The sequence below is a fragment of the Sander lucioperca genome, chromosome 10, assembly GCF_008315115.2.
Source record: "Sander lucioperca isolate FBNREF2018 chromosome 10, SLUC_FBN_1.2, whole genome shotgun sequence".
Lineage (NCBI taxonomy): Eukaryota > Metazoa > Chordata > Actinopteri > Perciformes > Percidae > Sander > Sander lucioperca.
Window position 1 is genome coordinate 27,395,409 of NC_050182.1, and position 13,190 is coordinate 27,408,598.

General features: G+C 40.0%; 1 protein-coding gene and 1 long non-coding RNA gene across 3 annotated transcripts; both read left to right on the top strand.

Moving 5' to 3' along the window:
* The first annotated feature begins 5,944 nt into the window (after positions 1-5,944).
* On the top strand, positions 5,945-13,147 carry LOC116049448 (metalloreductase STEAP4-like). 2 transcript variants are annotated; one of them, XM_031299103.1, is made up of 11 exons: positions 5,945-6,060; positions 6,102-6,466; positions 6,812-6,919; positions 7,013-7,083; positions 7,207-7,294; positions 8,165-8,443; positions 8,568-8,662; positions 8,766-8,876; positions 10,163-10,205; positions 10,365-10,529; positions 11,889-12,140. In XM_031299103.1, the coding sequence occupies exons 2-11, from the start codon at positions 6,242-6,244 to the stop codon at positions 12,138-12,140; spliced, it is 1,437 nt and encodes a 478-aa protein (XP_031154963.1). In that variant the 5' UTR covers positions 5,945-6,060; positions 6,102-6,241. The 2 variants fall into 2 exon arrangements, with proteins under 2 accessions (XP_031154963.1, XP_031154962.1); XM_031299102.2 differs by lacking the exon at positions 5,945-6,060 and having other exon boundaries at positions 6,242-6,466; positions 11,889-13,147.
* Positions 10,536-11,106, top strand: LOC116049453. The gene is made up of 2 exons (XR_004104866.1): positions 10,536-10,633; positions 11,076-11,106. It is a non-coding gene; the product is annotated as an uncharacterized LOC116049453 (long non-coding RNA).
* Positions 13,148-13,190: the final 43 nt, after the last annotated feature.

Here is a 13,190-nt window from a genome sequence, read left to right on the forward strand (position 1 = left end):
GTTATGCGTTTCATTGGAGGCAGGACCAGGTGTGAATGGTGTTTTGCCAGTCAACGATTGACAGTAATTGAGCAATCCACTGCCTCCGAAAGACGAATAGGCAGCCCACACTGCCAAGGAAACTGTTTTTAAGGCCTGAAGGGCTGGGTGGAAAATCTACCAGAGAAGGGGGCACTGGACTGACAGCCTGACACAGAGTCAACTATAATTATACATGACTGTCAGAGTGAAATATTCAGCAATGTGTGGTCATGGGGATGAATTATATATTCACTACCGTCTATCGTAACTTCTGTTCCAGAGTGGGATTTGATGTTGTAAGGGCCAAGAGGGAGTGGGATCTGGAGTAAAATGGAGAGAAAAAAACACAGAAAAAAGGAGTGATTAAAGACGAGAAGGGAGGGCAGATTAGGTTAGACATGGATGAAGTGAAGTTTTACTTCTACAGCTCATTGAAGTCTGTGATATCCCCAGGTGCATGGAAGATTATGCCAGATAGGCACTGCTGACTTAAATTTAAATACATTTTATTTTTCAGTATGCATTCAATAGTTTTAGTTAATATTTTTTTTCTGGTCATTTCTGGTCACATACAGATGACTCACTAAAATGTGATGATTCGTGCACATCCTCCATGCAAATATGCTGATCTAAGCATGCTGCTTCCAGTTAATTTAGTTCTTGTTTTAGTGTGTTTGGCAAGAGATGTTTTTTATGAAATATAAAAATAATAAAAATTCTAATGCAATTTCAGAACAGGTCTGTTGTAATTGTTTTCAGCAGGTATAGTGTAATACAAAGAGTAAATGCTAAATGGCATAATGGAGCAAAGCCTGCAAAGATTATTCAGGCAGACAATTCAAGATGCTGCCACACTCACGTGTTACACACTCTACTAGTGCTGCATGCTTTATGGATCAGTTTGCAACTAGTGCTGCCAGTTACTGCTGCTGCACTCCTGCATTTCCTCAACAACCAGTGCCTGACCCACACAGAAGGTTTTACAAGATAGATATTCCTCTCAGGGGCTTTGAGGTGTGTAGCAGTATAACGGTCATATGGTGACTGACACATAGAAGATCCCAAATAATATACTGTAGCTGATGTCCAGCTCTGTGTGGCTAATATGGCTTTTGGATTTGAAAGCCACATTATTTAAACTGTAATCTTTAAAACCCTAAAATAATTTTTTTTAAAAACAACAACTTAAAATCATAGTACTATAGTCATAACGGTCAATATTTATGACTAAATAAGCAACAATCAAAGTAAAAATATTATTTAATATATTATTTATTAGGAGTTAAAGAGACAGTTCACCCCAAAATCAAAACACATATTTTCCCTTTTACCTGTAGTACTATTTATAAATCTAGATTGTTTTGGTGTGAGTTGTACAGTGTTGGAGATATCGGCTGTAGAGATGCCTGCCTTCTCTGGAATATAATGAAACTAAATGGAACATGGCATGTGGTGCTTAAAGCGCCAAAATAATACATTTGAAAAATCATGACCTGGTTACTTAAGATAAATCACAGACCTGGTTGTGAGCTGCTTCATGTAGGAATTATTTTCTTTCTACGAAATTACACCCACAGCACTGCTGGTTGATTTTGGAGTGAACTGTCTCTTTAAACGCTCAGATACTCTAATTTGGTTCATCAGGACTATGTGTGTGTGTGTGTGTGTGTGTGTGTGTGTGTGTGTGTGTGGTTTGGTAAAATTTGATTCAGACATCAGATCATGTTGCATAATAGTGACCTTTTCCAAACTGAGCCCCGCTTACTTCAATCCACTGGAGGAAAAAAATTCAGAAATCTATCATGGGAAATAACCGGATTCCATCACTCATACTGAGAAGCTGATTGCAAAAAGAAATTTTTAGGGTCTTCCAAATCTTTGCAGAGTGATGAGGTCAGAGCCATGGCTCAAAATATCAACTCTTCAATATTGTATTTGAGAAGACTGACATTCAGCAAGAACAGCTAAAACCTCATTCATTTTTACCCATTATATGTTTTAATTTTGAGTTAAGGCTATAGTTTGTGTATGCCTGTGTATAGTAGTGCATTTGTTTGTATTTCAAGTTATTGTTTAAAGGTCTTTTACACCGACACAGGTGTTTTCAATTACTCTTTTGCTGATTGGGCCTCGAGCTGAGGTTGAGTGATGCAATAGAGTTGGAAAGTTGAAGGTGTTGCTTCACAAGTGTATTCCTGTTTCAAAATGTTCTTTACATTATGTCTTCAATGTTAATTAAGAAACATGGGACTCTTTTGAACAATGTAACAATCAAATAGGTTTACGTTATGACCACCAGTTTGAATTATTTCAGTTCCAGTTTTTGAAAAATTATGTTTTGTCCATCATTTTGGCTTGGCGGACAGTTCGAGATGCTACAATACCTGGAGAGATTTTGGCTGATCCAAGCTGTACAAATTATTCAACTGCCAGTCACATAACAATGTATATGGGGAAAATGAATGGGAATTTTACTTTTAGGTGCCCAAAATAGCTCCTTCCATTTCTTTGCAACTTTTTTAGAATTACGTGATGTCAAACTATGTGTATATAATAATATGACAATGGGGTAAATTGTCCTGCCTCAACAGTTGCAACAAAACTAACAGGAGGGTAAGGGAGATGTGTGTCTGCACACACCCACACAGTCCTGAGAAGAGGTCTAATCAAGAAACATATGACAACACCTGTGTGGGTGGATTTTGTGTGTTTTTTAACACCACAATATTTTAGTTTTTGGGGACAGAATTGTCAGTGTCAACTGTGTACACTAAATGGTGTGAAATAAATACACACAATATCCTGTCTCAATTCTTCTGGCTTCCTGTAGTATTGCATATATCAGTGTTACCACATAACAACTGCTCGCTCATTCCGTCAGCTTTTATAACCACTATCATTAGAGCCCCTATAAAGCTGAGACCATGTCCTGATGTTGCTCTGAATTGTAAGAGACAAAAAGAGCAACAGGAAGATGTGTGTGTGTGTGTGTGTGTGTGTGTCTGAGGAAGAGAGAAAGCGAGATTGTGCGTTTGAGTGTGTGTGTGTGTGTGTGTGTGTGTGTGTGTGTGTGTGTGTGTGTGTGTGTGTGTATGTGTGTAAAGTGTGTTACAAGGAAAGATTGGATCTGACCCATTAACTTTACAGGCCACTCATTGAGCACCAGTGCAGCAGGGGTCAGTGGGGAGATTTCACTGTAAATCTCTACAAGGATCACAATGATAGTTTTGAGAGAGAGAGAGAGAGAGAGAGAGAGAGAGAGAGAGAGAGAGAGAGAGAGAGAGAGAGAGGGAGAGGGAGAGAGGGGGGGGAGGAAAAGCACAGCTTGCAACACTGTCCCTGACTTTGTCCAAAGCCAAGATAAGTTTTACTAAGGATATCATCTACTGCCAACCAGCCAGCTGGACTTTGTTTTCTTCTGTTACTCATTTAAAAGCTCTACAAAACAAAAAAGGGCTTTGACAGCTTAGCCATTTTCTGAGCAAATGATGAGTATATTTGGGTTGTTTTTCAGCCGGGCCCACTCAGGTTTCTGCCTTAAGAAAAGCTGTTTTTAGATGTGGCCTTTTCTGGTGTCAGGTCACGGCCCGCAAACCCAAAACATAACCTCAAAAGGATAGCTCATATGAGGACACTTTGTGCCTCAAGGTAAACACAAACAGATGTGTGGTGTGGAGGAGGTGAAGTGAGAAGACAATGTCAATGTACCAAACATCCTGCCTCACCAGGACGTTTCTCCGTTCCTTTTCTGCCCTGCGGCACAGCAGATCCTTGGCTTGGTCACACCTCAGATCCAGCTACCTCTACCCCCCAAAATCCTTGCTGTACTGTGCAACCATTCTCTAGCAGGACTTCTAACACACATATCCCCCATCTCCATGCCATCCCCCTCTTTCTTTTTGACATCAAATCACACTCTGCAACAAATCTTTCCACTGTAGGTAGTTAATAATTCATCCCCCCCTGACCATGCTATTCACTGAATAATCGCTTCAGTTATTCATGTATCTGATAATCCATTACCTGGGGAGCATCTGCTCTGATAACCCCACCATTTTAGAAAACCTACATCACTTCTTCCGTCTCTTCAGCTCTCTAGGGTCTAAATTCCACCATAGCCAAATAGCACATAACCCTACACTTTACCAAACGCAACACTGCATTCAAAAAATCAATCATTTTGATTATAGTACTATGATCTAGAAAGGAGGATGTTACTGTATCAGTGAGCCTCATTTCATGCATCAGAATTCATTAGCATAGACTTGTGGCTCTAATGCACACTGCATTTTGCTTAGACAATCAGATATTGCGCAGTGTGAAGCCAATCATGGTAATTGCTCTGGCCTGGGAATACTAGACGGTCCAATCATCACCCTTGCCTGGGAGTGCCTTTATTCAGGCTTGACATTTGATATGTGATTGCTGCTTCCATTCACTTTTGTTTTGATTATCAGAAAACCACCCACACTCTTCGAGGCCATGATTGTTTGCCGTGTTGCTCACAAGTACTTGAATGCAGCGCTTGTGCTCTCTGAGGTCGAGCTCTGTTCTTGGGCTGTTACTAATTGATCTTTGTACTTGGCATTAGAGGGCAAGGAACTCTGGGTCAGTTATTATAACTAAAACCCCACACCACAACGCATAAATAACACTGACCTGCCAGATTTACATTAAACTGCAACACTTTCAGATCACTTTCTATCAGACATTTTTTTGTTCTAATTTACAAAAAAAATATATTTTTCTTTGTTAATCAAGTGTGACACACACACACACACACACACACACACACACACACACACATTCCATGAGTATCACTTTAATTTAGGCTTCAGGGTTGTGTAGGAGAAAGACGATGTGATTGTTTACCAAACAGCACGCGCGCGCACGCACGCACGCACGCACACACACACACACACACACACACACACACACACACACACACACACACACACACACACACACACACACACACTGGCCACATTGTGAAGCAGCAGAACAGAGGGAGTAATTACAGTGGTAGGACAGGTCACTAGGCCCGCGGTTCACCTCAGCCCTGAACACTGAAGCTCTTCTGGACCTCTGGGAAAATAAGAAGGGCTGCACTCAGAGGCCAACTTCAGTTACCAGACTAAAACTATTAATTACTCATAGGGCCAGCACAAGATTACACTGTAATTGGTGGGTTTGCCTGTTCCCATGAATCAGCAAGTGCCTCTACTGACCACCATATCAGTGACTGATTATAAGGATTGGGTTCTTTCACTCCAAGTGCACGGCAAATAACCTCCTGCTAATACAAAAAAATGTGTGCTATTTGTTTTGCACACATGTCAAAGTAATTATGCACTTGGTAGGGCATGTGAATGTTATGGTCATATAATGGAGATCATGCAGGGGAAGAGAGGAGGGGGTTAGGAGCATTCCAGCACATTGTGTTTTCATGCCGTGACCTAGACTCGGCCCAGATAGTGTGTTTGTAGAAAGCCCAGTGTTACTGCTTCCCTGTTGTAATAGTTAAACAGTCAGATAATTTAAGTTAGATTAAATAAGATTTGATTTTTTTTTTTAATTATATTTTAAACATCTTATAATCATCTTGGAGCAGCTGAGATTAGAATCTGTCTCACACCGTGACAAATGAATTGGGACATTCACTTACTACCTTTCTCTGTTTGTGTTTCATAATGTTTGTAGTCAAGGCAGTGATTTGGTAAAACTGGGAAAACCCCATGCCAATATTTTTGGCACACTATAATGAATGATGAGAATGATGTTTGCTTTCCAGAAGAAGGCCATGCTTGAAACTTTCCACAAAACTTCCCAGCACAAACAACAGAGACATAGACTGACACCCGTGCCAGCAGAGACACACAACCTCCCACCTTTTGCAATGGAGTTTCCCAGTTTAGACAGACTTCACCCTGAGCCATGTGAGGGGATGGGCCAATACAAAAACTGACTCAAACCAGAAAATCTATCAGTCTAAAGAGTAATGAGTTAGAAGAGCAGACACGTGGACTTGAGGGGCAGACAGTTGATTTGCCGACACTTTTTTCCACAAGCAACCAGAAGAGCTGTTACTTTGAAGACTACTATTTTGTTACATTTGCCTTGAATCTGGACACATTACATGTTTTGACAGAAAAGCCGGTGCAGTGTTTCGTTCTGTCAAATCGACAGGAGATATCATTGCTGTTTGTGTCGGACTGTGGCCATGTCGGCTGACAGACTGAGCAGTGTGTCAAAGGAGGTGAAGCCAGAGAGCGTGTCGTTGTATCCTCTGGGCACAGCAGCTGCCCCTGAGCAGGAGCTGCTGTGTATCTTTGGGACGGGAGACTTCGGGCGCTCTCTGGGCCAGCGTCTGCTCCATTCTGGCTACAGGGTGGTGTACGGCAGCCGCAGACCTCACAGCTGTGGCCCCTTGCCTCAGGGAGCTCAGGTACAACACACTGCATGACGTTGTCTTCTCAAACTCTGGAAGAATGTGTGTTGCATGATGGTCCCGCACCAAAACAAATAACTGTAGATAGAAGTGCATAGATAGTGCTGGGGGGAAAAGAAACAAAAGTTGTTATCAGGCTTGGAAAGTTGACTGAGCTAAACAAGGTCACTGATAATGTGTGTGTTCATGTGTGTCTGCACATGTTGCTGGGTTTTGTTTTCATCTGTCATGCAATATGTACTTGATTAGTGAACTATCACTGAACACGCCGAGCCTGTTATAAGTGAATGTGTTGCCATTTGTAATGGCCATGCATGACAATAGTGTTTGTGTGTTTTGCAGGCAATGAGCCACGAGGCAGCAGCCCAGTTAGCCAGTCTGGTCTTTCTTTGTATTCACAGAGAACACTATGACTTCCTGGAAACACTCACACCTCAACTCCAGGGAAAGGTACCTTGTTGCACAGTCAGAATCCACTGTGTAACATAGCAGTTGGTTCATTTCTAACTTTTCATCCACTCTGCTGATTTCATTGATTGGAAGGTGCTGGTGGACGTCAGCAACAACCCCAAGAAGAATCTATACCCAGAGGCCAATGCTGAGTGTCTGCAGAGGTAAGAGGAAATCAGGCAATAATGTAATTACCTAAAATATTGGGAGATTTCATGGATCATGTGGTTCAAATCACCAACAACTGGTGGAACATGAAGCAAAACCATTTGTTGTTTGTTGTCCAGGCTGATCCCTGGAGCTCATGTGGTGAAGGCTTTCAACACCTTGTCTGCGTGGGCCCTGCAGAATGGACCCTCAGATGCCAATAGACAGGTAATAAATGTGTTAGTTATGTTCTGTTTTCAATCAAATATTTTAGTATTTATAAGTGTATTTGACACTTGCTAAAATTTAAAAAGTACAAAATTTTCTTTTTCTACTATTTAGGAATGCACCTTTTTTTCTAATGGTGACAAGTCTCATTTTAGAATTAAACTATTCAGCACTGCTTGTTAAATTATTTGCCTGCTGCAGAACTACAAGCATTTTACAATTCCCTGATGTGTTTGCACAGTGAGGCGTTGACCAACAAGTTAAAAATAACAGTCTCTTTCAGAAAGGAAAGCATTTCAATCCAAACTTAACTCATTTTGAAGTTTTGATCAAACCAAATCCAAGTAAAAGAAGCCAAATCTGAGGAGTCAGCCTTGTGTCTTTGCTGTGAATGCCATCTCTGATGTATCCTTGAATCAATTAACTCCACAGTGTCTCTTAGATCTAAGCTCTCTATCATATGCTTTGCTCTGCAAAGCTGCAGCATATGTGGGGGTTTCTGTTTTATTTTGATCTGACTGTGCAATCCCAGAAGATGGTAGAAAACCCACTGGAGTGTGTGTTGTGGGGGGTGTGTGTTTATGTATGTGTTGGTGTATTTTGAGCACAATCAGCAACACCACTAGGAGTTGACTGAGCACTGTTTTACCTGTTTTCTTCAACTAAATTAAATATTTCATACAAAAAGACACAGCATCTCCAGGTACTTTTATGTTCAATTCCCCTGGAGTCAACCATCATTTTATTATTGTGTGTACAAATGCATAAACATGAATGCATAAATATGAAATAATGAAGACATATACTCCTCACATGGGGCATTTTGATTGCTTTAAAAACCATTGGTGTTGTTGTGTTTCCATGCTCCAGGTGTACCTGTGTGGAAACGGTGCTGAGGCAAAGCAGGCAGTAGCAGAGGTGGCCACCAAACTTGGCTTCGCTGCTTTGGATAAAGGTTCTCTGTCAGCAGCCAAAGAGCTAGAGGACTTCCCACTGCAGCTGTTCCCAGAATGGAGGATGCCACTATACGTGGCCGTCGGCCTCACTGCCTTAATCTTTGTCTATGTGGTCATTAGAGATGTTGTCTATGCGTTTGTTGAACAGGGGAAAGACAACTCCTTTAGAATCATGGTGTCCCTGGCCAACAAGGTGAAGACTGTTTAGTGTTTCTAAAAATGTAGCATTTATTTCTCTTTTAAAGTAACTAACTTGGATCTGGGGCATGTTTTCCTCACAGTAACCACTTCTGTGTTCACTGCCAACCTTCTTGCAGGTGTTTCCTATTGTGTCTCTCATCATGTTGTCTCTGTGTTACCTGCCTGGTGTCATAGCTGGCTTCATTCAGCTCTACAGAGGCACTAAGTACAGGTCCGACATTAAAACAGGATAGATTGATATTTAGTGTCTGCAGAGACAATTTCCAATATATTTCAAATATTGTATCCTGCAAGTCAAAGTATGTTTGTTTCAGGCGTTTTCCTGACTGGTTGGATCGCTGGATGCTGTGCAGGAAACAGCTGGGACTGATAGCACTTGGCTTTGCTTTTCTACATATGGTCTACACTCTCATCATCCCCATAAGGTATGTAACAGGTGCTCCATACTCCTTCAAAAGTGTATTTTAGTCATTTTAACTACAGTCAATTCAGCCAGTTTAGTAGGAACACATATAGCTTAAACTAATCTAATGTAATAATAGCCCTGCAATAAATAATTCCTTCATGAAAATATAAATACATATAAATATACTTTATGTACATTTTAGACACTGCAGTTTGTGCTGAGATCTAATATATAGTCAACCCTCATTGATATAAATTGAGTTACAGGGCTGTTGCATTTTATTTTATGATAGGTTTCCCAAACCTGGCAACTGAGTGTGTACTGTAACAATACAAAAATAGTAAGGTAATTATATAGCATTATAATAGTTAGACCCAACAGAGATTAAAAGCATACTGTATGTAACCAGAAAATTCTGAGAATTTGCCTTCAGTTTCATAGAAATGCCTAAATAAACTTAAAGGGACTCCTGTTATAGAAAAGTGCATTATTAGAAGAAAGAAAGACAGAAAATTCACAGTAGTCAGAAAAACTGAGGGTCACACCGAAAAGAGTTGTCAAACTCTTTGCAGAGTGTAGCTAGGTGGTTGCTAAGGTGTTTGTAATGGTTGAAAGGATTTTGATTGGCTGTTGTTAAAAATAAGCCTGAATGTATATAAACATTTATACTAGCATTTTCAGCCACATCTCACAGTCCTCCTCAGTGGATGGAGGCTGTTGTCACAGAGATAACTCAGTTGTTCCGTGACCTGAAGAGTGATAAATGATAAAAGGATGTTCAGAGTTGTTGAGTATGAGATGTTGTCATACTCCCACCTGCAACCTCAGATCCACAGATGCCAACCTCCTTTCCCCTCTACCCACCCCAAGCACCGAACCTGGGGGGACAGGGCTTTTTCTGTTGCTGTCCCCTCCCTCTGGAACTCTCTCCCCCAACACCTCAGACTTTCCACATCACTTGCTAACTTCAAAACCACACTCAAAACCCATCTGTTTAAAGCTGACTTTAACCTGTAACCAACTTAGCTGTTTCTATTTGTTTGCATCCTGTTTCTATGCTGTTTTTCTGCATCTTTTTCATATTTATCTCTAGTTGTTATTGATGTTTTTTTACTGATCTTGCTATTGTTTTTCTTTGTTTTTACCTTGTAACGTGCCTTTGAGTACCTTTTATTTAAAAAAATAAATGTATTATTATTATTATTATTATTATTATTATTATTATTATTATAACTACCTTAGATATGTAAACGAATGAGGCCTGATGTTTTTTTCTCTAAACAGTTTTATAATTTTCTTCTTTAGATATTATGTGAGATTCCGGCTTTCTGCGAATACCATCTCACAGGTAAGACAAACATGCAGCTGGAAAATAAGCTAAATAATAAGCATTAAAAGTACTGCCTTCATATACAACTATAAATTGAGATGTATTTGCATAATGCTGTACTGTTTCAGTACAGAAACTGTTTATACATCTCTCTGTCTTGTGTACTGTCACTTTAAGATCAGGGAGAACCGAACGTCAGTGTTTGACACCACCACGGCCTGGCGTACAGACTCTTACTACTCTATAGGGATTCTGGGATTTAGCCTATTTCTCCTGTTGGGAATAACCTCTCTCCCCTCTGTCAGCAACGCTCTCAGCTGGAGGGAGTTCAGTTTCATACAGGTACAGATGTTGTGCATCCTGTCAAAATGTATCTGAATCCCTGCATCCTGTTTACACAGTTAAACACTGGCAGTCACAACTGGAGGACTGTGGAGTTTCCAGTGGTGCTGGCTCTATAGTCTCCCAAGAAATCTGTCCAACAGCTTAAGCACATGTTTGTGCCTGTGTGTCTGTTTACGGGAAATATTGCATAACAGATTGAAACCTTTCCAGGAAACCTAAAACAACAAAAGTTTGTTTGTATTCCGATCATATCTTGATCAGTCCACAAATTAAGAAAGTACATGTGTGTATACTCTTTGCACTTAAATGCTATACCCTTAAAAAAAAAAATAATAATAAATGACAGAAAAGGCTTCACTCCTTTTGTAGCCAACAGATTTGGCACTGCAAATGACAACCAGATTGATGATTTAGTTAACACAGAGATACATGCTCACAATATTAAATAGGCTCAGTTGGTATCCACTCACAAGGTGCCCACTGGAAGTATTTTAAAGTGCGTTATGAAATGTTCTGCCACATCTGCATCTGTTAATGCTCTAGGCTTCTGAGGTTCAGTTAGTGTGGACATTTACAGAGAACCTACTGGACCTTTAAAGTGTTTGAATACTGGCAGAAAAACTATTTACAACAATATTCACATCATGCCCATTAGCCAAGCTTTAAGCTATTACTCATAAGAACGATTCTGTGCTTTAGCCCAGATGGAAAACAGTTACAGGGGCCAGATAGATGTTTCCAACTTCCTGTTGGAAGTAATCTGTTGAAAGTGTGTTGGTGGTATTTCCATCCTTCCCTTGATAAATCTTTCGCTGTGATTGTTTTTACTCGGCAACCACAAGTATTTACCTTTTTTCTCCCACTTTGACCAATCGAAAATGAAATCGGTCTCACTACAGGGAACAAACTCATTCATAAATGTAACTGGGTCATGTCAAGCTCATTTTCTCATTCCACACCCTCCTCCCCTTTACTCCAGCCCAAATTAGAGCAGTGCTTTAAATGTTAAGTTATTCATCACATGTAATTTGGGGGGCATACATTATCCTTCGCCACAGTCTTTAGGTTCAGTTCATGTCTACGGAATGGATCTACATGCCTGTAAATTTGCAAGTGTGTATGGTGTATGCACATTCCCTATCTACAGTAGTTGAATTATCACTATGTGCATACAGTACTGTATGTGTGTGTGTGTAAGTAGATGATTGTGTTCACATGTATAGGTTAAAACTTGCCTCTGTAAAGGTCAGTCTATCACTTACTGAGTCTATTACACAGTAATTAGTTTTGTGTTTATTAGTGCAAGTGTAACTATGTGAATCTGCGAATGTCTTACTGTTTTTTTCTCTCTTCCAGTCCAAGCTGGGATACCTGACAGTGTTCTTCTGTACCCTTCACACCTACCTGTACGGCTGGTCCGGGTTCCTTCGTCCCTACAAATGGTACATGCCTCCGGCCTACATGCTCTCTCTGGTGTTGCCTTCTGTGTTGATAGTGCTCAAGCTGCTGCTCCTCCTGCCCTGTGTGGACCGCAGCCTCACCCGCATTCGACAGGGCTGGGAGAGGACTGATATGCAGGACGGCAGTGAGAAACCACTGCTAACATAGAGACTATTACATATGTAAAAATAATGGTATGCACTGAAAAAGGCCAACACAAAGACACCACAGTGACTTGCCTTCTAAGAGCTCTATTATCAGGTAACCCCAGCTCATTGTTTTGGATGTCATAGATCCAAGGCTATGCAATTTACACGTATTGTTCTGCTCTCTATTTTCAACAAAGTCAACAAAGACAATTGATTGAAACTCCTTTCAGTCTCTCTTTGTGTGATCATATTTGAATTGTTCCATTTTGTAAACATAGTATATGATACAATGGCACTGTGTAGGCTTTACAAATACCTTAGAGTGGTGATCTCAAAGTAGAGTCCGGGGACCCCCAGGGGTCTGTGAAAGGTTTTCAGATTAATTAATTTAAATCACCATGATGTTTTCTTTTGTTCTACAAAAGGCTTCATAGCTCAACGAATACAATTATAAAAATCAAGATTTATAATAGTTAATAGAATACGCTCCAAACTAGCAAATCTATAACTTGTATAATCTGCAAATATGTTTTATACATGTCTAATACATATCTATTACATTTTTCTGTGTTATTTTTTACATAACTAAGACTGTAAAAGTGTAAAAAATAGGCTTTGTCAAATTATTCCAAGGGACAGACAGAGATGGAATATTCTCTATCTTGTAAGGGGTCCTTGGTTCTAAAAAGATTGAGAACCTCTGCTTTAGAGAATCTTAGACACACGCATTAAAGCAGCCGTATAGGATTTTAACACTAGAGTTGAATCATTTCGCAATAACCATGTACATCCAGTATTGTTAGAGATTCTAACTATATTGTAATTCCCTTAACATCAACATCAAGAGTTTGACTTTAATTTTTATACAGTTTCTCATCAACCTGCATCTACATGGTGGCTTTTGTTTAATCAATTCACTTTGTATCCGTTTCTGTAAATTAAGATTTTTGGATCTTTTATTCGTCCTTATTAATGTTGCTAAATGTCAAGTGTAACCACTGTTCAATAAATGTAATTGTGACTGAACAGTGTTGCCTTTTCTCTCTTTCTCCCTACCATATATACTGTC